The following is a 27,753-nucleotide window of genomic DNA, read 5'->3' as shown; positions in this document are numbered from 1 at the left end:
CCGGCCCTTGGGATGCCCACCGTGGACGTGGTCTTGGGCCTCAGTTGCTTCCTGGCTGAGTTCAGCTGCTTCAGAGAAGGTGGGTTCTTCCTGGGGAAAAGGGTGCCCTCAGTGCCCGCCTCCTTTTCAGGGTCTTCGTGGTGTATGGAGGCTGCTGTGGCCCCTTCCACCTCTAGCTCTTCCAGTTCTTCCCCTGACTGGGTGGGATTTGGAGCATCCATGGTCAGTCCTGCTTCCCCACTCTCTTGGCTTAAACTGCCACTTTCCAGTGCTCCAGGGGGCAGGAGGTAGGGGTCGGAAGGGCCAGCATCTCCTTCAGGGCCAGCATCTTGGGAAGAAGAGAAAAGATGGCAGTAAATGCAGGGCTGAAGGGAAGGGAGTCCATCTTCAGTCAGACTCCAACGACAGCCCAGCCCAGGGTTGACCAGGCTTGCCTTTAAGTCCTGTCCTCCCTCCCTCCCTTCCTTTCCTCCAAACGTGAGGGCTGGCCAGGTTGGGAAGAGCCATTCGGTGTTGGGACCGAAGACCCATAGAGCTCAAGAGTTTCATGGTCTAGCTGTACACCGGCTAGGATGGTGAGGGGAGGGGAGTAGACACTCGTATTTGGTGTGATAGACGTGCAGAAAGAGAAGCCACACTCTGCCACGTTCCTTGAGAAGGCTGTCCACGGCATAAGGCTCAGCTAGGGATGAGGACTGACACCAGGCCACGCTGTTTTCATCACATTCCCTGCCCCAGCTCAGGATCCTGGACTTGACACTTGGTAAATGAGAAAATATCAAACTAGAGTATCTGCCTAACAAGTACATGTTCAGTCCCTGGTCCCCAGTCCTGTACACCAAGCAAACAAACAAACCTTGTGGGAGTGTGTGGGGGGGGGGCTGGACCCTGTCCCTTAGCTTTCCTGCTAAAGGATGCTCTGCCACTTGAGCCACAGCTTTACGTTAAAGCTCAGGTTTTTGGGTGGTTAATTGGAGATAGGAATCTCATGGTCTTTCCAACCCAGGCTGGCTTCAAACCATCCTCAGGTATCAGCCTCCTGAGTATTGGGATTTCAGGCCTGAGACACCAGTACCTGGCTAAGACAAATATTTTGATCACTAATTTCCTTTAGTTAGATCCAGGGTGGGGGGCATGAGAACAGTGGGGGGTTTTCAGGGGAGCTGGGTGCATGAGTGAAGGTAAACAGAGATGAGGCTGAGGAGGTGTGGATTGGGGCCAGGCTTTACTTTGCTTGCCAAGTAAAACCAGTTATGAGGATCCTGGAGTTATGAGGAGCCTGTGTGGTGATAAATCCACCCCAACTTAAACACATGGAATGCTAAGTGAACTGTACAACTCATGGGTAGAGACTGGTGGGAGAGACTGAGAGCGAATGAGGGAAGAGAAGACACTGAAAGGAAGTGTTCATTACCTGACTCGTAATAATCCCTCTGTATGTCACCTCTACAATAAAGTGAAACACACACACACACACACAACAATAAAACCTGCATGGACATGACTTGATGATTTTTTTTGAGGGGGGCCGGTCGTGGAACTTGAACTCTGGGCCTGGGCGTTGTCCCTGGGCTCTTCAGCTCAAGGCTACTGCCCTGCCACTTGAGCTACAGCATCACATCTGGTTTTCTGGTGGTTAATTGGAGATAAGAATCTCACAGACTTGAGTGCCCCAGCCAGCTTTGAACTGTGATCCTCAGATCTCAGTCTCCTAAGTAGCTAGGATTACAGGTGTGAGCCATCACCCCCAGCTGGTATGAAATTATTCTTTGAGGGACTGGGAGTTTGGCCTAGTGGTACTTGCCTAGCATGCACAAAGACCCGGGTTCGATTCCTTGGTACCACATACATAGAAAACACAGGAAAGGTGCTTTGGCTCAAGCAGTAAAGCACTAGCTTTAAGAAAGCCCCAAAACAGTGCTCAGGCCCTAAGTTTAAGTGCCACAACTGGCAAATAAAATATCAACTCTGTGAAAGAGGTAGGGTGGGGTTGGGGAGTGCAGGTAGACAAATGAAGAGAAGAAGGGCAGAGAATGTAATCAAAAATTCAATGCACATGCTACAAAATGAAGATAAGAAAAGGGGTGGGTTGGGAGAGAAAGGTGAGAATTCATTGTTTTCATAAAATGCTTTGTAGCTACTTAAAGATAATATAAATATTCAAAGTTAATTAAAAAAAAAGAACACTGAAAATGCACGTGGGCCACGTCCACTGGGCTTAGCAACCATAAACATCACTTGTCGACCTCTGTGATAGGTGGTTCACTGGAGGTGCCGGCTCACCGCCCCGGTCAGCATCACAAGAAAGGATGGACAGATGGTGCCACCAAGCCGTGGCTCACAGGATGATCTATGTTTGAAATATTTCTCCTGACCAGAGGCGAGTGAAGTGTAAAAAGCTTGTGCTTTTCATTCAAAGCTTAATACTGCCTAAGTATGTTCCTTCAATCCCTCTCCTCTTCCCTTCTTTTCTTCCCATTTTTTGCAAGTCCTGGGGCTTGAACTCAGGGCCTGGGCACTGTCCTTGGGCTTTCTCAAGGCTAGAACTCTACCACTTGAGCCACAGCACCACTTCCAGCTTTTTCTATGTATGTGGTATGGAGGAATCGAACTCAGGCCTTTGTGCATTCTAGGCAAGCACTCTACCACTAGGCCAAACTCCCAGCTCCCCCACCCCCATTTTTTTTTTATAAAGACAGTTTTCTTAGGTATCCCAGGCTGGTTTTATACCTCCCAATCTACTTCCTCGCTTCTTCAATGTTGGGATTACTTCAGTGTATCCTTCCCCTATTGGTTCAAGTCTGGTTTCTCCTGCATGATAAAGTTTTTGCTGCACGTCAGAGAGAATGAATCCTAGGTTGAACTGGGGTGAGCCAGGGATCATTTGGTCACTTCAAAGAATGGCTGATGGCTAGTCACGATAGCCAAGACACAGAAACAGCCCAGATATCCCCAAATAGACGAGTGGATCCAAAAAAATGTGGTACCTTTATACAATGGAATTTTACACAGCCATCAGAAAGAATAACACAATGCCACTTTGCAGGGAAATGGATGGAACTAGAACAAATCATGTTAAGTGAGATAAAACCAAGATCAGAGAGCCAAATGGCGCATGTTCCCTCTGATATGGGCGTTAGGTTTAAAAGGCACTGGGATATGATAAATTACACAGGATTCTAGATACTCACACACGGTGAGACTAGAGGTGGATAGTCTCAGGAAAAAAGGGTGAAAAAGTGCAGCAGTGGAGTACACTAAATATTGATGAAAGTAAACTATATAATTTGTGGGTGGAGATGGGAGGGACTGGGAGAGAATGAGAGAAGGGTACAGATGACACTGTACCAATTAAAATGTACTCATGTTCTGACTCACATAAACCTAACCCCTCTATCACCTCTAGAGTAACAAAAATGCATTTTTTAACAAAGTGGCTGAGGGACAGCTGTCATCCTAGATTGAGCTTGACACCAGCTTCGTTCAGTTTTTTTTTTGGTTTGTCCTGCGGCTTGAACTCAGGGCCTGAGCACTGTCCTTGGACTTTCCTCAAGGCTAAAGCTCTACCACTTGAGCCTCAGCACCACTTCCAGCTTTTTCTATGGATGTGGTACCAAGGAATCAAACCTGGGTCTTCGTGCCTGCTCGGCAAGCACTCTATCACTAGGCCAAACTCCCAGCCCATGCTTTGTTTAATTTTTTAGACCTTCTTCTCCCAACTGCTGGCCAGGGGCTTTTTTTCCTTAAGCCTCAGGGCCATCTGTACTAAGTGGGGTTCCTGTCCTCCCATCACGGGACAGGTGAGCCCACAAACTGACCCATCCCCCACACTGGGCCCCTGGTGCTAACCAGCTTGCCACCTGGCTGACTCTTGCCCTTGTCCTTACGCCCCTCTGTAGGCAGCTGAGGGTGGTCAGGGCCGCCCCACTGATAGCTTCAAGTACAGAGAATGTCCACCGTAGGGCCAGAGGCCCTTGACTGCTGGCTGTCCTCATCCATCTCCTGCAGAGGGGGGCTTACTCAGCCACAGTCCTAGAGCTGTGAGTGCTGTCATTTAAATTTATTTGAGCAGCCAGCCATTGGGAAGGCTCATTATTTTCCTAGAGTTGGTGGCAGAGGTTTCATCTGCGCCAACTGCAACAGTTTGCTGGTGGCGTCAACAAATCTCTATTGTGTGACATTTGTTTCTAGGCAGGGCCTCTGCCAGGAACCTGGAGAGGCCATCACAGGGGTGGGGGAGGGGGCGTGAAGGACAAGTGAAGGTCACTGCTTCCCAGACGAAGGTATGGAGTGTGGGAAACTTGAGCTGGGTCTGGGGGCCAAGTCCTGTACATTGCTTTCCCTGGGTGGGTGTGCCTGACGAGTCAGTGAATTCGCTTTTCTGTGCCTGGGCCCCCTCTCTGTAGAGCACAAACTTTACGGTGGTGACTCAATGGGATATATTTTGGGCAAACGTACTACAAAAATATCCATCACTCCTGCAGCCCTCATTACGGAGCGCTCATCAAGCCGTTATTTCTAGTCCCCCTTGACTCTGCAGGAAGGACTTGCCAAGCCTGCCTTGGGCTGCCTGATTGGACCCCACAAATCCCAATGACACAGCATGATCTCAAGGACCCAAAGGCTCCCCAAGACTGTAGTTACAAACTACCCAGAGAAGAAATATCCAGGTGTATAGAGGGCGAATGACTGTCCAAGGTCACAGAGAACAGCGGGATCCAAACAAGCCCATTTGGGGATTTGAAACCCACACCAGAACTCATCAGGTGAGACCAGGCACTTCTGGCCCACTCTGCAGGCTGCCAGTTCATTCTATGACTTCAACATCTCAGTTGGGTTATTTTTGTTGGGGCAAAAAATGGACACTTCAGGAAAGTGAGGGCCTCACTGACCTTGTCCTGCTAGGTGTAGGTGGGACATTTTCCTACATCTGCTCCCTGATATGGTAACTAGAAGTGACTGCAGATATGGCCAAAAGTTCTGGGGTAGATGGTGAAATCACTTATAACTGACTCCTCAGCTGTAGGTTAACACAGGAAACAAAACCAAGCCATCATTCTTCCCTTTCCTGGTATCAGTCAACATGGGTTACTTTGTGTCACTAGATTCCAACCATGGAGACTGCCTTGGCATGAGTATCATTTTATGGGACGGGAAGCTTGGTTGCACAGGGGGGTGTTTTGAGTGTGGAAGTCCCATCCACATTAGATTATCATTCCATCTGTCTATCCATCCATCCATGGATCAGCCTATCAGCCCATAGGTCCATTGATCTCTAGATTAATTGATTCATCCATCCATCTATCAATCTGTCAGTCCATCCATCATCCATCAGTCCCTGGACCCATCAATCAATCTATTCATCTATCCACTTATCCACCCATCATCCATCAATGGATCATCTTTCAATCCCTAGATCCGTCCATCAATCTCTTCATCTATCTACTTACCCATCCATCTATCAATCTGTCAATTCATCATCCATCTACTCATTCATCCACGCATCTATCCATTATCAATCATCAACGGGGGCTGGGAATGTGGCTTAGTGGTAGAGCGCTTGCCTAGCATGCATGAATCCCTGTGTTCAATTCCTCAGTACCACATAAACAGAAAAAATCCAGCAGTGGCGCTGTGGCTCAAGTGGTAGAGTGCTAGCCTTGAGCAAAAGAAGCTCAGGGATAGTGTCGGTGCCCAGGACTGGCAAAAAAAGAAAAAAATCATGAATCTGTCTACTATCTAGTCACCTTTCTATCTATTCATTCATTAATTCACCAGTTACAACACACCCTTCTCTGGGCAATTATCAGGTGCCATCAAGTCAGTGTGCGATAGTAAACACACAGCTCTGCCTTGCAGCCTGTGATGAGCCTGCTCACCCCCTCTCTAGCCCCATGGGAACAAGGGCCCTCGGGTAAGGTCAGTCCTTGCGCTCATTCTTGTGGACCTTGTGAAGCTCTGGGATGAAAGGTGGGATCGAGGGAGTGGGCTGAAGTCCTCTCCTGTGCACGTGGCTGTGAGCCTTGGTCCACCAGTGGTGAGTCACCCTTCTCAAGGCCCCCTCCCACCCCCACTCTCCCCTCGGCCTCCCCAGCATCCAATGGGCCTGGGCTGTGCCATTTTGATTCTCCACGTGAAGCCTCTTTCTGCTCATCTTTCAATACTTTCCGAAATTACAAAGACACTTGAAACATAGGAATCGGAAAGCGTAACCATCGTTTCCTTCAGAGGGGTATCTGTGAAAACGGGGTCTCGCTGGATCTCTAAATTCAATGCACTGCTATAAAAGCACTCAATCGTTTTGAGCTCAAAGGCTGGAATGGTGGTGAGGGCTGTGGGTTGGTTTCTGCTCTAGGCCCAGCCTGATGCTACCTGCCAGACTCAGGCTGCACATTCTGTCCCCTTTCCTGGGTCCTCAATGGGGTCACAGCAGCCTTCTGTGGGGTTCGGGGTGCCTAGAGTTTGTGAGCACACAGCAGCCACCAGTGACTCTGAGCCACTGCTGTCATGTTCTGTCTCTCCGAACACTCATTGAATGATCACACGGCACAGATGGTTCTGTCACTTACAAAGACATGCATCTTAAACCATTCCAGTCATCCAAAAAGGGGGGCGGGGAGGAAAAACTTAAGGGAGCAAATTTTACCACATAGGCATGTATCTCCTGCTTAGGAATGTCATGTCAGCAAAAGAGAAAGAAACTCTGGTCCTTTCCACATTCCACAAATAACTATCGTCCTGGCTTAGGTGTTCTGCCTCTCATTCATGACATGTGCTTTGTTATTTTATGACTGTTGTTATTATTTACTGTGTGTCTCCATCTACTACAAGTATCAACCTGTCTGAACTCCATGTGGCACTATCTGGTGGCATGTTTTAACACTTTATATAAATACTGCCATACTGTGTGGATTTTCCTCTAAACTGCTTCCCCTCCCTTTTAGTTTTGATTTTTTTTCTTAGCACATTGTTTCATCTATGTTGATAAATGTCAGCAGTGATTTTTTTCACTGCTGTATAGTATTCCAGCACATTTATCTTGTACTATCAACATCTCATTTAGAATCCACCCTGAGTACCCTCTCTTTGGGCACATGTGTAGCTGCTACTCTTAAATTATATAAAATATTAATGCTTATGTTCCTGGACCTGCCAGCTACGAATGTTTGGGCTGTTACCTTTGACCTCCAAATAGCACAGATGTTAACACACTTAACACACTTTTAGTGTTCAGGTAATTCCTCACCTAGCAGATGCAATGCCTGTTCAAAAGACTTATCCATTCCTGGTTCAGATTTACACAGAAAACCCTCCTTCTGGTACAATCTCCACCTAGGGACCCTACCACCATCTCATGAGAAGATGAGCAGGAAGGTCATCCTGCAGATCATGGTGACACCGACCTTATCTCTGTGGGACCCCTGGTAAGCAGGATGCAGGTACAGTGAAGTGTCTCAGACTTCCATCTGCTCACCATGCCTCTGCTTCCAAGAAGCCAGAGAGTCTATTCTAGGGTCCTTTGAGGTTCTCTTCACCTCAATGGGATTTTTACACCAATGAATTGCCTGGTTGTAGCCCAAAGCAGAAACATTCACAGCTACTGACACCCTCCCCCCGCCCCCGAGGGCATCATGTGTGTGTGTGTGTGTGTGTGTGTGTGTGTGTGTGTGTGTGTGTGTGTGTAACACCAAGTGCTGTGTGCAACAGTGGAGATCTGTCAACTGCCCTGTCTGTCTGCAGGGGATTGTGCAAATGACTTTAGAACCACACAGCAGCAGGCCTGGGGCTAAGGAGGGGGAGGCTCTGTCATGGGGGAACAGCACAGAGCACAAGTGACGGGCCCTGCCACCACCCTCACAACTGTCTTCCCCTGGGAAGACACCCATCGGCTTTCCAGTTCATCAGAGAAGGGAAGAAAAGGAGGAAAAAATGGAACAAGATGGAAGGAAGGGACATTAGGATAAGATATTTGTCACTGACATATATATATATATATATATATATATATATATATATATATATTTGTGCAGGCCTGTTCTTGGAACTGAGTCCCCCCATATTGTCTTTCTGGGTAGCTGGGATCACAGGTGCATGCCACTGGGCATACTTGTTTGTTGAAATGAGATCCTGTTAATTATTCTATTATTATTTTCTGACCTTGAGCTGTAACCTTCCCAATCTCTGTCTCCGGTATAGCTGGAAGTACAGGCCTGTGCCACCATGCCAGGCCTGTGCCACCATGCCAAGCCTTTCCCTCAACGCACAACATGACTGAAGACCTAAGTTAAAGTCTCAGTCACACTACTGAATGCCACATTCCTTCCTGCCTTCCCTACTGGGGGTCAGTTCCTGAGCACAGGACCAGTCTGCTCTGCTCAATGTCCTCTGCTTAAGACCAGTCCCTTATCATGTACATAGGGCCTGGGGTCACAGACACTCCATGCATTAGACCAAATCCCTTCTTTAAATGAACTCACAGAGGGCTTTGCACTGTAGGTTGAACACTTCTAATAAGGAAATCCAAAATGTCTTAATTATTATTAGTCTGCCAGTCCTGGGGCTTGAACTCAGGGTCTGGGCACTGTCTCTGAGCTCCTTTTGCTCAAGGTTAGCACTCCACCACTTGAGCTACAGTGCCACTTTTGGTTTTATCTGTGTATTCGGTACTGAGGAATCAAACCCAGGGCTTCACGCATGCTAAGCAAGCACTCTACCACTAAGCCACATTCCCAGCCCATGTCTGAACATTTTTGAGCACAAGTATGATGCTTTAAGTAGAAAAGCTGAAGCTGGGCTCTGGTGGCTCATACATGTAATACTAGTCAGAAGGCTGAAATCTGAGGATTGGGGTTCAAAGCCAGCCCAGGCAGGAAACTAATTGGGATTTCTATCTCTCATTAACAGCAAAAAGCCAGAAGTGTAGCTGTGGCTCAAGTGGTAGCATAATCCTCGAGTGGAAAAGCTAATTGAGAACATCCAGGCCTTAAAATCAAGACTCAATACCGCAACAAAACAAAACACCAACAAACAAAACCTCCTGAACAAATAGGAAATCGTGTGCCATGAAACTTTGCTTCAAGTGCAGAATTATTAACAACAAAAAAAAATACCATGTGAAACGACCTCCAGGCTGTGTGCATATGGTATGCATCAAACACAAATGAATTTTGTGCTTTGACTTGAGTCTAATACCATCAGAATATCTCATCATGTATATGAAAGGAGTCCAAAATGTGAAACAATTCTGATCGCCAGCATTTCAGGCGAGGGACGCTCGATGCTGACGAAACAGCTCTAAAGTTGCCAAACTTCATCCTAGAACACAAGCTTTGGCTTGGAGGCAGAAGGCAGGGTCGCAGCCCATGTATATTCATCACACAGTCCACGGTCACTTCAAGAGGACAAACGAGATGCTCAGCTGGCGGATCTGCCAGAGAGCTTCGTTTTCCCAGTGCTGTGGAACATGTCACGGTGACATGGGCGAGGGAGGATTTGGGTACAAAGCAGCACAGTGAAGTGACAGCCCAGGCCCCTCCTCCCTGGGCACAGAACCCCAGGGGGGGGCAAACGGCAGGTGGTGTGTGGGCAGGCTTGGGTAGGCAAGAAAAGGCCGTTTCGGGGTTCTGGCTGCAGGAGTCTTTTTGTGATAATTGCTCTCTGTGCTGGATGCCGCCTCCTCCCCTTCGTAGTTCACCTTGGGCTCAGAAGGCCTGGAAAGCTCTTTTCTGTTCAGCTACTTCTCTCGAAGGACCCAGGAGGGCTGGAGCATCCAGCCTCCCCGAGACTAAGGCAGAGAGAGCGGTTGGTTCTGCCACGGGTCTTTAACTATCAGATTAACTGGGCTGACATCAAAGCCGACCCATTTGCATTTTAAAGACCCCTTCCCTTCCTGCCGCCTCCCCTCCTCCCCCAGGTGGTGAGGACATCGGGCGGCTTGTCTGTGCGCACGACAAGGCCCGGCAGACACAGACACGCGGGGAAGCTCGGAGACAGCGCCCCGGGCGGGAAATCCATCTACTGCAATCACCCACTTCCTCAGTACAGACAGAACACGTGGGCAGGGCTGCAGACAGCGCGGCCGGGAGCTCGGCGCGGGCAGGAGGAGGAAGCCGGCCGGCTCCAAGGCGCTCGGGCCGGGCCTAGCCTCCACCAGCGCGCTCTTCAGGCCTCCCGAAGCCACAGACGCGGGAAAGCCGCGGTGGTGCTGGGCGCGGAGGCAGCGACCGGCCCCGAGCAGCCCTGTGCACGGGCAGGGCCGGCCCTGGGACACGCGGGGCGCCCGGCCCACGCCTCCCCCGGCGCTTTTCGGGTTCCGAGGGTCACCCCGGCATCCTGGCGGCGGAGGCGCGCACGGGGGCGCCCCGGCCGTGGAGGCTCCTCGAGGACCGTGCCGAGAAGTCAATACGGCCACCTTCCTGTCCACCTGAGGACTCGGCGTCAGCGACGAACCCCACACCCACGCTGCGCGCCAGGCTGGAGCGCGCAGCCGCCAGGGGGCCGTCCCGGGGCATGCTGGGAGTGAGCAGGAGGGCTCCGTCCTGGTGCATGCTGGGAACCGGCAGGCGTGGCCTGCCCAGGTGCATGCTGGGAGAGAGCAGGAGGGCTCCATCCAGTTGCATGCTGGGAACCGGCAGGCGTGGCCTGCCCAGGTGCATGCTGGGAGTGAGCAGGAGGGCTCCGTCCAGGTGCATGCTGGGAGTGAGCAGGAGGGCTCCGTCCAGGTGCATGCTGGGAGTGAGCAGGAGGGCTCCGTCCTGGTGCATGCTGGGAGTGAGCAGGAGGGCTCCGTCCAGGTGCATGCTGGGAGTGAGCAGGAGGGCTCCATCCTGGTGCATGCTGGGAGTGAGCAGGAGGGCTCCGTCCTGGTGCATGCTGGGAGGGGCCACGCCATTCCTGCTGCAGAAGCTGCTCGGCCTGGGCCTCTGCGCCCCTGGGCCCCCGCGCCCCTGGTCTCCTGAGCGTTGCTCCCACCACCTGTAGTTCCTCCGGCCTTATCCGGGGCCTCGAGCCGGCAGCGCCCGGGGTGCAGCCCACACGGAGCCTCCCTTCTCTGGGCCTGGCTGCACAGAGGCCTTCAGTGCCTGGGCCCACCTGGGCCTGGCTGGCAAGGTGTTCGAGCTAGGTGGCGCTGGAAGGAAGCGCCCCGGTTCATCTCAGCTGCCCTAGGGTTGTGTCATGGCAGTGGGGACAGACAGACACCAGCACCATGGGCATGAGTGGGGAGGCTGGGGAGTGCAGTGCTGAACAGATCATTTCATCCAATCCCGTGTGCCCTGGGAGCTGTGGCCTCTGCATCCCGCAGACGAGGAAACTGAGACTTGCAGAGGGAAGTGGGCCAACCAGTGGAGCTGGGGCTCCAACCCTGATTCTTGGCAGCAGGAGCCTCTTCACTGCCTCGACTTCCTCTCTACTGTGGAAACCTTGCAAACTCCCTGCAGGAAAGTGACCGCAGCCAGGCGCTGTTCTCTGACCAACGAACGGCCTTGAATGATGAGTAACCCCAACCCTGATGCATGGGAAATTTCCCCAGTTCATTCCCAGAGGACCCCAAAAATCCAGCCCCTGGCTTGGCCCTAGAGCAAAATCTTTGCCAAAGTAACCCCCCCCCTCCTGTCTTGCAAACGTACCCACTGAGGCTGAGAGCTGCCAGGGCCGCCCTCAGGCCTATCACCTCCCTTCAGACACACCTACAGTACCTGTAGCTCCTGGGTTTGCAGCTGGAGTGACCTGCCCCTCCCCCTCCCAAGAACCTTTACAATGTCTGGAGGCAATTTCTGATGTCACCCCTGGGTGACATTTAGTGAATGCCACTAAATATCTGGGAATGCCCAGGTTGCCTTGTCCCAGCTCCACTACAGGCAATGAGAAACGAACTGTCCCAGGTACTATGCCTGTACCCAGGCCCTTCTGGCTCAGACTCACTCTGTTCTTCACAGAGTGCTTTAACTCCAAGCTCTGTGAGTTCTGATTGAGGTAGTGGATCCCTCTTACCGCCACAGGAGGAGGGCAGAGTGGAATACAATGGAGCAAGAGAAAATGGAGACAGTTTAAGAAGCCCAATTAGTAGTTACATGACCTTGGCTAGCGTTGACCTGGTTTGCCAGGTCTCCATTTCCCGCCCCCTCAGTCACACAGGGGTGGAAGAAGGAGCACATACTGCCATCGCTTTGTTTTTTAAAGCTGTACTGCCATGTGGTGCAGTCTGATTATCTGTTCTTACTCGTGACCTCTTTGGACAAGATCTAAGAGGCTGGCCCTGGTGCCAGCAATGTCCTCCCTCCCCTGTTTTGGACAAAGCCATCTTCCCGTCTCATCAGCCAGATCGGCTTCCCATTAGAAAGGAACTCCCAAAGGCAGAGTAGTCTTTGGAAGGAAATTGGATTGGAATTTAATTGATGGTCCGGGCGATATGCCATAGCCATTAAATTGCCGTGAAGAGCCGGCCCATTGTACCCTGTAGGAGCAGAATGGCTTTGTTTGGATAATGCAGTGTGGATGGATTTAGTTTTTCTCCCCCCTGGACTTGCTGTGAGGAGAAGCGTGTCTCTGATGCCAATGAGCCAGATGCAGGCCAGTCCCACGGACAGCCTCCAGTGCCCTTCCTCCGTGCCTGGGAAGGGAGTGGGGGTGTCTAGTGAGCAAACCTCCAGTTCTGTTCCAGTGACACCTTCCCATGCCTTACACCCTTCAGTATTCATCATCCAGGCAGGCAAACCCCAAATATACCATTCTGTAAGGGTTGGTGGTGGGGTAGGGTGTAAGCCAGTAGATCATTTTCTCTTCTTCTTAGGTAATTGCCAATGCTTGCTTTCCTGGTCAAGGTTCTGATAGGTCCTGCAGCTCAAAGGAAGCGCATTTGGGTCATTTGCATGTGGATTCTCCTCCCACTTTCCCCAGAATTCCCATCTGGCAAACACGGACTTGGAAGTTCTCCAAGGGAAGGATTTGGCTACATTGCCAACCTTCTGTCAAATACTTTGTGCTTTCCAAACACTGTGCCTTGGGAGGGCATGGGATGCCTTATGGTTCTAGCCAGACCAGAGTCACCAAATCCTCCCCCCCCATCTCCTCTCCCCCACAATGAAAACTGCTTGTTTTGATCTTCTCTCTGTGGGAGCTCAGAAGTCATCCTCCCTGGCTTTGGGCTTCTCCTCCCAGAAGTGGACACAAGAATTCAGTGAGCAGAGTCAGTCAGTCGCCTGGAGCACAACAAGTGCTCAATAAACGGTAGCTCTGGGCTTCACAATGTCCTTGTGACTTGGTACAAACAGTTCTCTCTGCTGGCCAGAGCTTCCTGTGGCCCTGTAGTAGGCCTTGTCATTTCTGAGCTGTGAAGGCACTTGGGTGTAGAAGCTTTACATCCCTTCAGAGGAGAGCAATGCAGCTTCCCTAGGGCTCTGGCATACCTTGCCTCGCCATCCACCATCCATCCACTATCCACCCATCCATTCATTCATCATCCATCCTTCCACTCTCTCATCCACCACACATCCACCATCTATCCATTCACCCACCCATCCATCCATCCACTCATCCATCCATCCATCCATCCACCTGTCCACTCGCCCATCCATTCACCATTTATCTATCTAGCCACCAATCCATCCATCCATCCATCTACTATGTATTCACCGACACACCCACATACCCATCCAATGCTTTCTTTCTTTAGTTTCATAAACCTGTATATTTTTTTTGCCAGTCCTGGGCTTGAGCTCAGGGCCTGAGCACTGTCCTTGGACTTTCTCAAGGTTAGAGCTCTACCACTTGAGCCTCAGCACCACTTCCGGCTTTTTTCTATGTATGTGGTACCGAGGAATTGAACCCAGGTCTTCATGCATGCTAGGCAAGCACTCTACCACTAGGCCAAACTCCCGGCCCCTAAACCTGTATTTTTTTTTGTGCCAGTCCTGGGCTTGAGCTCAGGGCCTGAGCACTGTCCTTGGACTTTCTCAAGGCTAGAGCTCTACCACTTGAGCCTCAGCACCACTTCTGGCTTTTTTTTTCTATGTTATGTGGTACCGAGGAATCGAACCCGGGTCTTCATGCATGCTAGGCAAATACTTTAACCACTAGGCCAAACTTCCGGCCCTAAACCTGTATTTTTAAAGATAAGCGTTTGCTATGCAGCTGAGCCTGACCTAGAGCTTGTGATATACTTTGAGCTAAGCTCAAACATATTGCCTCCTTTACTCTATCTCCTCAGGCTACTCCAGGGCCTTGAGCTTTCTCAGCTTGTTTGCTCATGGCTAGTGCTCTGCCACTTGACCCATGCCTCCAGCCTTGCTTTCTGGAGATAAAAAGGGTCCTAGACTTTTCTGCCTGAGCTAGCTTTAAACTGCAACCCTCAAGATCCCAGCCTCTTGAGTAGCTAGGGTTATCGTTTGTGAGCCACCTTTTGATCTAGCCACACGGTATGCCTGCCACTCTTCTAGGCACAGAAGAAACAGAGCTGGTTTTTGTTCTGGGCCTAGAAGGAAAGCCAGACACAAATCACAGCATACCACAGATTCTAGGTGGAGGTGCCACAGAGCCGGGATGCTCTGTGAGATTCAGAACCTCAGGATGCTCCCTGAGGTTCTGGCTTTTGTTCTCTCTTCTCTACTGTAGTTTACTGGTTTGGGTCCAGGCATACCTTCCCTACCAGCCTGGAAGCTCCTCCAGGAGGCCACAGTGAGAGCACAGAAAGGCACCTAGAGGCTTTACTGAGCAGGGACTTGGTGGGCCTGAGCCTTGTTCCCTGCCCCTCTGCCAAACTCGCCTGCTGGGGACCAGGACACAAAAGATGGCATCTGCTCTGTGCATCCAGCCGCAGTCCTGGCCCTCAAGGGGAAGTGACAGTGATCTGGTTTAGTCTATTTGAAGAACGCAGAGCTCCCAGCACCCTGGGTGCCTCTTGGAGCTCTATTTTTATTTCTGAAAGAAAAATAGTAAACCAGGTTAGCTCTGAAGAAGAATGAGAAAGGGGGCAGGTTGGCCATGGTGGCCTATCTTCCTACTAAGGGTTTTCTTTGTTCACTCCAGGGAGAGAGAGGAGAGAGACTGAGAGAGGATAGAGACAGAGACAGAGAGAGAGAAGGCACAATTCTTCAAATAGCTCTTCTTTTCTTTGGAGGGAATATGTAATCATCTCAATTAAAACACAGACCAGAATATTTAATGGCACGGAAATTGATTTGGATGCTATTTAAATAATTTCCCTCTGGAGAAGACTGGGTACTGCTTGCCTAATTTGGTGGAAGCTTTCATTTTCTTCCCAATCTCAGAATTGGCACAAGGGAAGTTGTATTTGCACTGGCTCATGGGAAGGACGTTTTCTAGTCTCCTGGAAGCCAGAAGAGTGTGCGGGAAAACAACTCAAGCCCGCCTGACAGGGATGCAAGTTGGGATAAGGAAAACCACTGGCTGGGCCCCCTCCATCCTCTCCCAGAGTCAGTCTCCAGGCCAAGCCAATGCAGGTGCCTCCAAGGGGTGGGGCTTATGGACCCCACTCCCTGTACGTGACATCACGGAAGAGGGCAGAGGGACATTTCCCCCCAAGACTGTCACTGAACCGGGAGGGGCCTACTTGGGGGGTGGAGTCAAGTGGCAGAGAGCTTGCCTGGCCAGCCAAGGCCCTGAGTGCAACAAAATCTCAGCAGAGGACTTTCCTGTCCTTTGTTATTTCTCTTTAAAAATTTTTTTTATGCCTTTCCTGGGCTTGAACTCAGGGCCTGAGCACTGTCCTTGGACTTTCTCAAGGCTAGAGCTCTACCACTTAAGCCTCAGCACCACTTCCGGCTATTTTTGTTTTCTATGGATGTGGTACGGAGGAATCAAACCCGGGTCTTCGTGCATGCTAGGCAAGCACTCTAGGCCAAACTCCCAGCCTGCTTTGTCATTTCTAAGTTTTAGATGACATCCCTGAGCCCAAGCTTCAGAAGCAAGCCACCGTGTCTTCAGAAGCTTATAGAGGTGGAAATGGGGCTATTCTCACCAAATCTTCCAACTGTGCCTTTAAAGCAGTCATCAAAGATGCCACATCACCCGTGCTAAGTTCACGTTGGTTTCTCTGCCACCCTCTTCCATACCCAGTGCCTGGCTACTTCTGACTACTTCCAGGTGTTGCTTCTTCCAGGAAGCCCCTGTGGTTCCCTGGGGCTGGATTCTGGGTTTCTGGTCACTGGGTTAATGGTTTCGTGCTGTGTGTCCGGCTGTTCCTTCGCTGTTGGCACAGCCTATGGGTGGCAGGTAAGCTGGCTGAGCCTTGTTTTCCCCCAGTACCCGGCACTGTGCCTGGATGGCAGAAATCCCTGTGTATTTCAAAGGTCAGAGGCCCAGCCTTCCCCCCATACCCTGCACCCCAGGCAGCAGCTCTGCACCCAGATTGGGCAGAATGGAATCTGACAGGAAACAACAGCTCCTTCTCAGAACCCCAGTGTGCCACCTTGATGGGAGGAAAGGGCAGCTGGCTGGCAGGAAGGCAAAGATAAAGCAGGCCAGAGCTGGTCTAAGCCATTTATACTCCAGACAGAATGAAAGCTAATCTTCTACGAGCAGTCTGATAGGATTCTTGTTTTTTTACTTTTTTTTCTTTTAATACAGATGGTATCAAGATCTTAGCTGTGATAAAACTTTCAGAGGTTTCTCTAAGGCTCTGAATGCTGGTCGGAATTAAATACATGTTTTCCCATCTGCTGCAGCTTTTTTTTTCCCCTCCAGACTTCGGACGGATGCTGCCTGCAGGCCAGAGAGCGGGATCTCCTTTCCTGCTGCAATGCCCAGTGGGACATCTGAGTGCCACCTTCTCCACTCTCCAGGGAGTCCCTTTCTCAGCTCTGGATCTCTGCATCAACCGCTCGTCCAGTCACCTCCTCAAAATCCCCACAGTGCCCTGGATATTCTTGTTTTCTTCTGTCTGGCCTGCCATTCTCTTCTATGTATCAACAAAGTATACTTGGCAGAAAGCAAACCTTTAGTACACGTTCACACCTGAGCACGGCTGGGGTGCACTGGCCCAGCTGTCCATGTTTTTTCCCTTGCCACTGTGCACTGTTGACATTTAGGTGGGACAGTTTCTTTATGGTTGTAAGAGCTGGGGGGACTGTGCTGTGCACTGTAAGGTGTGTAACATTTCTGGTTTCTACACATGGGGTGCTAGTTGGTGATTATTCTCCACCTTCCCCCAATCTCCAGATGTGGCCTGAGTCTCTTGGTGGGGGGGAAGATACATGGTCATCTTGTCACCTTGGGAGACATTGGTCTGGGCCACGGTGGCTCTGACTCTCAGGCCGAGGAATCTGCATTTTGTCCTCCTTGGCAGGGAGCCTGAATGTTCTCTGCTGTGGCTGGAATGTACTTTGCCTAGATGGCATTCGTGCATGCAGGTAATGCAGCCCCTCCATGACAGGGCCCGTGTACACGAGAGCCTCAGAACCCCCCGGTGGGAAGGGGGAACTTGTGAACACCTCCCCCACAGTCGGGGGGCACCCTAAGGTATCTGATTTAGTAGGTGCGGTAGTTGGAGCAAGTCCCCTGAAGTTGGAGTGTTGGGAGATCCAGTCCCCAAGGCCACATGGCTGAGAGGCAGGCTCTGACAAAGGCCCTGCCTTTGGGGTTGATGAATGGCTGGTACTACAGGAGTGTGCTGTACCAGGCTGGGCCAGCTGCCACCTCCCAAGTATCCACCTTGTGGCTTTCCACTGTGGACGAGGCAGCGGGCAGGCTCCTGCTGGTATGGGCCCTTGCATCTAGGACTTCTGGTGTCCCTGAGGCACGTGTCAAATGCGTTATGAGTAGCCTGTGCGTTATGAGTAGCCTGTGGGGTTTCGTTATGGAAGCAGGGTGGACCAATGAGACAAGAGGCCAGGTGATGCTCTTGGGCAGACCCTGGGACTTGATTCTGGGACCAGTGCCTGAGCAATAGATATTCCCAGGAGAGTCACCTGAGGCCCTGCCCAACCTCTTCGGGAGTCCCAGAGGCACCCTGCCCTTTCTTCCAGGTGATACCTCCAGGCTATCCCACCTCACCATTCGTCAGAGGAGCCTTCATACCGTGCCTGGACTGAGTCATGCAACTCAGGTCACCTGCATCTGTTGGCATTCTGCTCCTGCAAAGAGTTCTTAGACCATTTTGGTCACAGGAAATGCAGGAAGAGAGAAACTCAGTTTTCATTCCTTGCAGCTACTCTACTGTCTGAGCCATGCCTCCAGACCCCTTTCTGCTGCTTATTTTTGAGGTAGGGTCTCACATTCTCTCTGGGAAGGCCTGGCCCATGAACTTCCTATTTCTCTTTTTACGATGGCTGGGATGGCAGAAGTGCATCACCTTACTTGACCTTTTCTGATGAGGTGGGTGGGTGGTCTCATGAATTTTTATTTGGCCCCGGGCTGCTCACAGACCATGGTTCTCCCAAACTCCGCCTTCTGAGATGACAGGTGTGAGGGCACAGGTGGGGGGGGGGTCTGGCGTTTCTAGTAAGGTCCCAGGTGATGGAGCTGCTGGTGGTGTTCAGATCGGCTTTGAGGCTGTGCCGGGCAGGGGTCTTCGGTCCCCTGGAAGTTGCCTGGTCTTCCTCTCAGGCCCCTGCGCTGTCAAGGACAGCTTGCAGTTAAGATTCGCCTGCCCTGTGGAATTCTTGGCCTCAAAACTAGATTCCTTTTCCAAGTGTCAGCGTCTTACATAACATCCACCTACTTGCTAGAGATGGAAGCCCAGCCCTCATTCCACCGTCCCATTCCCCCCCCCTCCCATGGAAGCAGGGGTTCAGAGGCTGCTCCCCACAGAAAGGGTCTGAGGTATGTGGGTCTAAGTCAGAGCCCCATGTCCTAGGTCTGGATCAAGCGCCTCACGGCTGTGCATCCTGGGGCCTGCGACTTGACCTCCCTGATTCTCAGTCTCTCCTGGTGAGGAACATAATCAGGGGTACTTCCTGCTTGTTACGCGTTTCTGTGTAGGACGTTGGTCTTCCTCCTCCTTTCCAGGTGAGGGCGCTGTGGCTTAGGAAAGTGGTGCAGCGTGGTGGAGGCTTCAGGGTGCTTTGAGCCTCCCACGAGGTAAGAACAAAGTGCCTGGCACACAGGAAGTGCTGCAGCTTGGGTGGCCATTAGCGCCCAGGTCCAGGTGTCCCATTCTGTCCTTCTTCCTGTCCTGGGATCCTATCTGTGAGCTCTGGGCAGCCTTGGGGCAATGATGGCGTCTCAGCCGGAGCCCTGGGCTCCTTGAGTGGAGGTAGTGGACTGCCAGGACTCTCCAGAGATGTCAGCACAGGCAGCGACAGCAGCGGGAACGACTGAAGTCAGCCTCGAGAAGCTGTCCTTGCTCGTCCTCCTGGGCCCCTTGCAAGGTCCCTGCAGAACTGTCCACATCCTGCCAAAAACCCAGGCCCGCGAAGGGCAACCACCACCACAAATGACCCTCCGCTGGGGCTATCTACCCTCTGCAATGCTTGCTGTCACTCCCCCGCCTCCCCATGACAGGATCACCTCCAGGTGAGAAACCTTTGCAGAAATGGTACCTGGAACTTAGGAAATATATTACCTCATTTAATACAATGAAGGACATAACAGCCCAGGAGGAAAGTGGCATGATTCGTTGTTAAGGAAAAGGTTAGAAATATTATTATTATTATTATTATTATTATTATTATTATTATTATTTTTAACTTCCTTTGGGCATCAAAGAGTAAAATTATAGAGCTCTTCAGAGCCCTGAGTCGGGAAACAATTGAACTTTCCCACAGGGAGAGATAGAAGAGCTGCTTCTCCCTTCAGGGAGCCGGCTTCTAATAATAGTCGTAAGAATTGCGTCAATAATGATGATCATAGCAGATCTTTCAGTAGGTGGGTGAGAGAGGTGGGGTCAGAAGGTAGTCAGGCCCAACTCCCCCTCCTTCTCTCCCTTCTCTCCACCCCTCCTTCCTTTCCTCTATCCCCTCCATCCCTCCTTTTCTCTTCCTCCCTTCCATCCTCTGACCCCAGGGGAGGCTGGGGAGGAGAATGGTGGTGAGCTAAGTCTACTCTAGTGAATGCATTTGGCTTCAGACCTTCTGGGTTCTGAATTCAGGATCTCCTGATCCGGAGGTGTGCACTTTACCACTTGAACCATGCCCGAGTCCCTTTCTCCACTTCTGCTCTGTTTTACAGACAGGGTTCTGTGATTCTTGGCCAGGGCTGGCCTCAGATTTCTAGCATCCCAGCTCTACCTTTGGAGTAGCTGAGATTACAGTAGCCTCTCAGGTGAATGGAGGGAAGAGGCCCGGGGAAGTGGGGGGTGGGAATCCCAGTCAGAGTTAAGATCTACAGAGTACAGACCGGAGCTCAGACCCAGACAGGAAATCCGGGAGAGAAGAGATCCAGGCTAATTAGCAAGGTGAGGATCAGGAAGGAAGGCGACAGATGTTGGAGGATTAACTTGCACCAAGTCTTGATACATGTGTAATGCGGCTTTTAATTCCCATTAACTTCTTACGACTACATCTCATGGAGGAAAGGGAGAGGGTCTGTTGGGGTCGGCTTTGGGCTGATAGGTTGGCGTGCTCAACTAAGCAGACTGTGCCAGGGGAGAGCTGGGGGGGGGGTTAGGGAGGGCACAGGAATGGCACTCAAGAGCAGCGCTTGCCTGGGAAATCGGGGCCAGTGGCTCTCGGAGAAGAGTAGGGAGAGGCAGAGGGCGAGGGGAACTGGGAGTCAAGGGTTTGCACCCTGCCCTTTGTGGTGAGGATGGAGTGGCCATCTCTCAAGGTCCCCAGTGCTGTAGCTGGTCTTCCAGTGGCGGGGGTGGGGAATCTGGTTTCCTGACCACCAGGTGGCATGTATTGAATAGCCAGGCCAGAGAGGGTGGAGGGGGGGTTCCCCAACACAACTCATTGGTATTTTGAGCTGCCAATCCGGACAGAGGCACCATTGTGCCAGTTCTCAGACAGCTCAAGTCCCACTGTGTGGAAGCTTGCCAACGCGGGCATGGGGGAAGATGGTGGGTGGGGGGAGACAGAAGGAGATGGAGGAGGATATCAGAGGGATTCCTGGGCCTCCTTCTCAGATCCAGAACAACATATCTTTGTCATAACCCTCTTTTTCTCTCTGTCTCTGTCTTTCCCCTCCAATCCTACTATATCCAAATCTTCTGGAAATCAGGCTCTGAGCTGCCCGGCTATGGCCTTAAGGGTCCCTGGAACAGTGCCTGGAGAATTTGCAAATAGCTACCTTGGCAGAGGTTTCCATGGCAACCCTCATCCCTTCCCAGACCTGCAGCCTGATGATCTCCCCTCCCTCCCCCCCACTCCCCCACCCCCACCCGGCTCAGGGCCATGGGGACCAGAGAGCTTCACAGAGGCAGGGGGTGCTGCCTCGCCTCTGGCTTTCTTCACATCTATTGTACAAAGACTGGTCTCTTGCCCAGTTCAAATCATGTCATCTCCCCACCTCAATTCCTTTTGTGGCGCCCCACTGCCTGAAGCTGCCTCACACAGAAGCTCCTGAGCTCCTTGATGTGGTGTTTTGCTCCTTTTCCTCCTTGGTACGGGGCATGGGAGAATTAAAATCCCACCACGCTATATGGGGTTCCTTGGGAAGGCAGCTTGGCTGTGCTAACACCTAGTTTAGCTCCAGGATGGGGGCCGTGACTTTCAGCTCAGGGCTGGGAAGAAGAGAGTCCACAGTACCTACCCTTCCTTCCTTCCTTCCTTCCTTCCTTCCTTCCTTCCTTCCTTCCTTCCTTCCTTCCTTCCTTCCTTCCTTCCTTCTGCTCGAACTGGAGCTTGAAGTCAGGGCTCACCTTCCTCATTCAAAGCTTGGAATTCTACCATTTGAGCCAGGCATTTTGTTGGCTCATTGGAGCTGGAGTCTCGTGGACTTCTTCGCTACACCTGACTCTGAACCTCCATCTTCTAGATCTCGACCTCCCCATCCGCGAGGATGACCAGCGAGAGCCACTGTCTGTCCCACCTCAGCGGCATCTTTCCAGATGAGTGAAATTATTTATCTTGCAAATGTCACTAAAGAAGGACCCAGGTTTGGGGGCTGCTCCTGTCTTCCCAGGTACCCAGAGAAGTTCCATATTCCATCAAAGCTGTGCAGGGTGTGGCGGAGACTGTGTGATTGGCCTGGTGGAGCAGGGAGGGTCCTCAGGTCTCCTTGGCACCTTGAGGCAGGTGACATTGGAACGTGTGACATGGGGCAAGGACTGCTCCCCCTGCCCCTCCCCCAACACTGGCCACCTCTGCAGAGGTGGAAGCTATTTTTAAGGGAGTCCTAGAAGTGTGTGTGTGTGTGTGTGTGTGTGTGTGTGTGTGTGTGTGTGTGTGTTTAATAGCCTCAAATGGTTATTACTAACTTTATTTCTTTCCTCCTGCCGCCTTCCCCAACAGGTGCAGAGAGAGGCAGGCGAGGTAATTTACAAAGCCGGATTGCATCTGTGTCAATTTCCTGCTAATGAACAAAACATACTGCTTAATTGCCGTGGACTGGAAGAGGCAACCGTGCATTTCAATGGTGGGTTTACAATGGTGGGAGTTTGGTGTAGCCGAGGCTCCCATACGGACGGTCCAAGATGGAGCCCTAGCCCTGTGCAGGGTGGTACCTTGTCCTTCTCTTTCTGCCTGCACCCACAGGGCTTTGTCCCTTGTGGGATGAAGGGAGAAGCCAAGGGAGACTCGGTCAGCCCTGGGCAGCTGCAGGCAGAACTCCTGGACGGGCCTGGGTCCTGGCTGGGGCAGCAGCAGAAAGCGTCTTTCCTCTTTGTCCTTGGTGACAGGGACTCTGCGGCCATCACAAGATCCCAGCCAGCCTGGGATGTGCCTGGCTTAGAATGGCACTATTGACACATCTTACCAGCTGCCCCTACCAGAAGCCTCCGTGCCAACCTGACCATGCAGGCCACTCCACTGTCATGAGGAGCAGGGACCCCAGGGACAGGTGCCCCCTGCTGTCTGCCTGGGTTCAGGGTCTGCGAACATGGAGGTCAGGGTCACCGGCTTGAAGAGCCATCCCTGCTGCCCTGTTGCCCCTCCCTCTGTGTTCACATGTTTTATGTTTCTCCCATTATGTCCAATACCTGATGATGATGATGATGATGATGACGTGTGCATGTGCGTGTGCGTGTGTGTTTGTGTGCACGCACACACATATACTGGCCTTGTGGCTTGGATGCAGGGCTTGGGAGCCGCTCCTGAGCTTCTGTGCTCAACACTGGTGCTCTACCACTTGAGCCACAACCTCTACTTCTGGTTTTCTGGTGGTTCATTGGAGATAAGAGTGTTACGGACTTTCCTGGCCAGGCTGGCTTTGAACCTTGATCCTCAGCCTCCCGAGGAGCCGGGATGACAGGCGTGAGCCACCGGTGCGTCCAGTGAGTGGCCATTTCTGAGTTGCATTTGATGGAAGGAGCCTAGGGCGGGGCCTGGCACACAGGTGTTCCCCTGCCCTCTGGCCGCTCCATGGGTAACGTTTTGTGAATGACATCCAGGACATGAAGTAGGAGGGGAAGAATCCTCCTGGAAAAGGAACCTGTCATTCAACCAGCAACTACTTACTGTCCACTCACTATGTGCAAGCATTATGCTGTGCGGACCACCTACTGTGTGAAAAACACAACGGCATGCCGACCACCTACTGTGCTAACACTATGACAGCTGGACACCTACTGTGCACGAACCCTAAGGTGCACGGACCACCTACTATGTGTAAATACTAAGCTGTGCTGACCACTTACTGTGTGCTAACATTAAGATGGGCTAACTACCTACTGTGTGCAAACACTAAGATGTGCTAATCACCTACGATGTCCAAACACTCAGGTGTGCTGGCTACCTACTCTGTGTGAACACCAAGGCGTGCTGACCATCTACTACATGCAAATACTAAGGCAGGCTGACCACTACTGCGTGCACACATTAAGATGTGCTGACCACCTACTGTGTGTGCTGGTGTGCTGTGTGACTGGGAGGTCTGACTGAGGTCACTGCCATGGGCCCATCCTAAAGTACCCCTAGCTGATGGAGCTCCGTTTGCAGCAGGCCTCCTTCCCCACCCGTAGGCCAGGTAAAACTCAGGGTGGCTGTTATTTGGAGAGCAACATGACCAGCCTGGGCTGGGGTCAGGCAGGACTGATTTCTGATTTGACTCTAGGTTTCTTTCCCAATGTCACGAGCCCCAGACATGTGACTCTCCCTGCCTCTCTCCCCCTCTCCCCTGCCTGTCCCCTTGCTGGCCTCAGGTATATACAGGTACCAGATCTGTCGAGTGATGGTGAGAATTCAATGCAATGACTGTGTGAAGTACCATTGCCTTTGCCCAGCAGGCAGCGGGCCTCCCTCTCCCTCCACCTCTGGGGCTGTGCACAGTAGGGGGCAGCGGCAGGAACCCTGTCTCCTCTGCTTGGTGCCAGGTGCTTCCTAGATGCTAATAAACAGTTCTGAAGTAAACAAAGGGGTGACGGGATATGTGCCATCTTGTCACAGAGTGCCTTTGTCACCACAGTTCACCATCCACCACGTGGGGCCCATACTTTAGCTCCCACCCAGCCTTTCTGTACCCTTCTGAGGGCTTCTCCCCATCATTGCGCACAGTAGGATTTTTTTTCCTGGGGCTTGAACTCAGGGCCTAAGCAACTTTTCTGATGATTCATTGGAGATCAGAGTCTCATGGACTTTCCTGCCCTGGCTGGCTTTGAACCCCAATCCTCAGATCTCAGCCTCCTGAGTGGCTGGGATGACAGTGAGTGTTTTATAAAACAGCAGCAGCAGCAGCCTGGGGAGCCTGAACACTGTCTAGGATGCGACCTTGACACATGCGGAGGTGCCCAGCAGGGCCCAGCAGTTCAGGCTGCAGGCCTAAAGCCAGGCGGTGTAGATGGCAGCTGTTCTTCAGCTCCCAGGTGGACTGAGGACAGAGGGAAATGAGCCCCGATGTCAGCTGTGGCTAGGTGTACCTCAAAACTAGGCGTGGGAAATAGCATGCGCCCTGCTGGATCCAACGAATCCCACATCTCAGCGTCCATGCTCCCGGGCCCAGGGATACGTCAGGTAGTCAGACTACATACGGTTTCTTGTGGTGGCACTCTTCTCAGCCTGCCTCAGGCCACCATGCCCCTGCCCCTAAGGAAGCAGGAAGCAGAAGCGAAGGTTCATTGTGTGTGTGGGGGGGTGGCCTTTACTGTGACAATTTCATACAAAACGGAAGTTGGGTTGTCTTTGTCTCACACAGGGGAAACTGAGGAGGCGCGGGGAGGTGAAGTCATTGCCTCAAGTGAAATGCCACAGTCTGGATTCAAACCCAGGACTCACTAAAATGTTTCCAGAAATTGTCCTTGGCAAGCAGCCTGCCAGGATGGGGACGGGGCTGGGGGAGGCGATTTCTGGAAGCATTTTCATGAGGCAAGGGATGAAGAGGGGGGAACAGAGAAGGGTCTGGGAGAAAGTTCTGGAAGCTAATGAGTTTGGGGGCTGTTGTGGTGCAGCTTCTGCACAGCCAGGAGGCAGAGGAGGGCCCGCTGAGGACCACACCCAGCTGGACCTTGGAGGACACAGAATGAAGAATTCAGTTATTGGATATTTCATGCGATCGATTGTGGGACTGGATCGTTACCCTGCTGAACTCTTATACAACCTTCAAGAACCATGGTAAGTATCACTGCCTCCAGGTAGCCTTCCCTGATGCTCGCAGGCTCCATCTGTCTGCTCTGCCTGCTGCTGCAGTTTCTGTTGTACTGCTGGGCCACTGTTTGTACACAGAACTGTCTCCCTCCACCCTGAGGACAGGGACTGCGTCCTGTGTGACATTTCTATGTGTGGGGAGGAAAATGAACACCAGAAATAGGCCTGTGATGACTCACGCCAGCAAGTAGAACTGGGGAGTCCCTGATCAGGAGCCTCTGGCTGAGGTCAGGGTGAAGAAAAGCTCCTGGCCCTGTTTCTTCTGGATCCTCATCCAGGAGGGGGGGGGAGGAGGGAGAAGAGGAGAAGGGGGAGGAGGGCTTCGATTGTGGCCCAGTCAGGGAGCCAGAGCTCCCGATGAGCAAAGAGCGACAAATTAAAAAGGAAGAGAAGAGGATGTTCTAATTCCAGCCCACTCTATTTTTTGCTGGCAGCTGCGTGGAGGGAATGCACTCTGACTTTGAAATGGAACATTTTCCTGGCCAGGGTTCCGGCTTTCTGCCTGCTCCCTCCGTTCCTCCTCCAGAGCCTGGCTTGTGGGAGGGAACATGGGGATTTTTCGGGGTGTGGGGGGGCTCAGACCTGCCTGTTCCTGTCTTGCCTCTGACACCGCTCAGCCCAAGGTCCTCACCTATGCAACCCAGACACACAGGGACACTGGGAAAGCACTGAGGTTTGGGGGTGAGTGATGCCCCACACTCTGTATTCCTGCCTCTGGGGTCCAGGTACCTGCCTGCTCCCCCGCCCCCCGCAAGGCTGCTTAGTTCCAAAGGGAGGGACACTTCTGGTTTTTAGAAAGGGGGTTCCAGCCCAGATTCCCCAGATTTTCCCTTCTATGTCCCCTCCCACCTTTGGAGAATGTGAATGCGATAAATACCATCAACCATCACTCGTGCTGTCACATAGCTCCCTCCACATACGGGAGAAACTGAGGCACAGAGGAGGGGAAGGACAAAACACATCCACAAAGAGACAGATAGAGCCTAACTGGGATGGGTGAGATGGTTAAGGAGACAGTGCACCCAAGGGCAGAGGGGACAGCAAAGAAACTCACTGCCATGCCCAGCGTCGCCTGTCTGGAGGGCCTGCCTGTCCCAGTGACCGGGGGCCTCCAGCCTCCATGGAGGAGACGTGTCATCACGGAAAGCCTCCAGTAAGGGTGGTCAGACTTTCCAGTGCACACTGCGATCCCAGTTCACTTCCAATTTTATAGAAGGGGAGACTGAGGCGCAGGGATGCATCAGATGGTGCAGCTAATAAGGGCAGAATTGGGGTTTGAATCTAGCAGGGAATATGGCGTGCTGTTCCAGGGCTGAGTTATTACTTGTCGGGGCAGGGGAGAGACGGAGAGACACAGGGGGGGGAGGGGGAGGGGGAGGGGGGAGAGGAGGCAGAAGGAGGGGGAAGGAGGGAAGGTCAACAAGAGAAGAGAAGGGAGAGGAAAAGGAGAGAAGTGGAGAAAGAGGAGGGAGAGAGGCCAGGAGGACATTGGAGGGATGGAGAAGGGGAGACAGGGGAGAGGAGGGCAGGGAGGAGACACTGGACAGCAGGGAAAGAACCTGGCAATCAACCCCCTGGCCTTCCTGCTGTCCACACAGCTGCTGCCTTCCAGCCCTGGAGCATTACACAGAGAGCACCTACCCCCATTCATGTGTCCCCCCCGCCTGAGGCCAGCCGCCATGTATGTGCCTTCTTGCTCCCCGGGTTACCAGTGAACCGAGGGGCTGTTGCCAGGGGCCTGTCCTGAGCAGTGTCCCTCCTCCAAGGTCCCATGTCACTATCTGATTTGACAGTTCACCCCGTCCCTGTCCTAGCTTGGAGAATGAGGGACTGGGAAAGTGGTATGTGACCTTTTCCCCAGTGCTTGACGTCTCTGAGCCTCCATGTTGCATTCATTAACTGGACAACGTCATGGCGGCGCTGGAAGAAGGCCTGGAGGGCTGTGGTGACACAGTGTCCCTCGCTAGCATCTCTTTCTTGGGGTGAAGGAGAAGATGGTCCTCTCTGTCCCCTCATTCTGCCCCCCACACCATGTGCAAGGCCCAGCAGAGGAGGGGAGAGGCAGCTGGGGTAAGTCACCACAGTGGGCTCTCAGGCAGCCGGGCTCAGACAATGGCTCATT

At 52.1% G+C, this 27,753-nt stretch overlaps 1 protein-coding gene across 1 annotated transcript in view; it reads right to left on the bottom strand.

Annotated features, from left to right (window-relative positions):
- Window positions 1-27,753, bottom strand: part of Sez6l (seizure related 6 homolog like) — an 89,697-nt gene that overhangs the window by 23,818 nt on the left and 38,126 nt on the right. Inside the window, exon 2 of the mRNA XM_090320355.1 lies at window positions 1-328. This exon is cut by the window's left edge and continues 383 nt beyond it. Within this exon, the coding sequence (XP_090176481.1) occupies window positions 1-328 (328 nt within the window). The remainder of the gene's footprint in view (window positions 329-27,753) is intronic.

This window comes from Megascapheus bottae, chromosome 28, assembly GCF_031878675.1.
Source record: "Megascapheus bottae isolate mThoBot1 chromosome 28, mThoBot2.hap1, whole genome shotgun sequence".
Lineage (NCBI taxonomy): Eukaryota > Metazoa > Chordata > Mammalia > Rodentia > Geomyidae > Megascapheus > Megascapheus bottae.
Note: the sequence above shows the minus strand (reverse complement) of the source record. Positions and strands in the feature narration are given on the sequence as shown.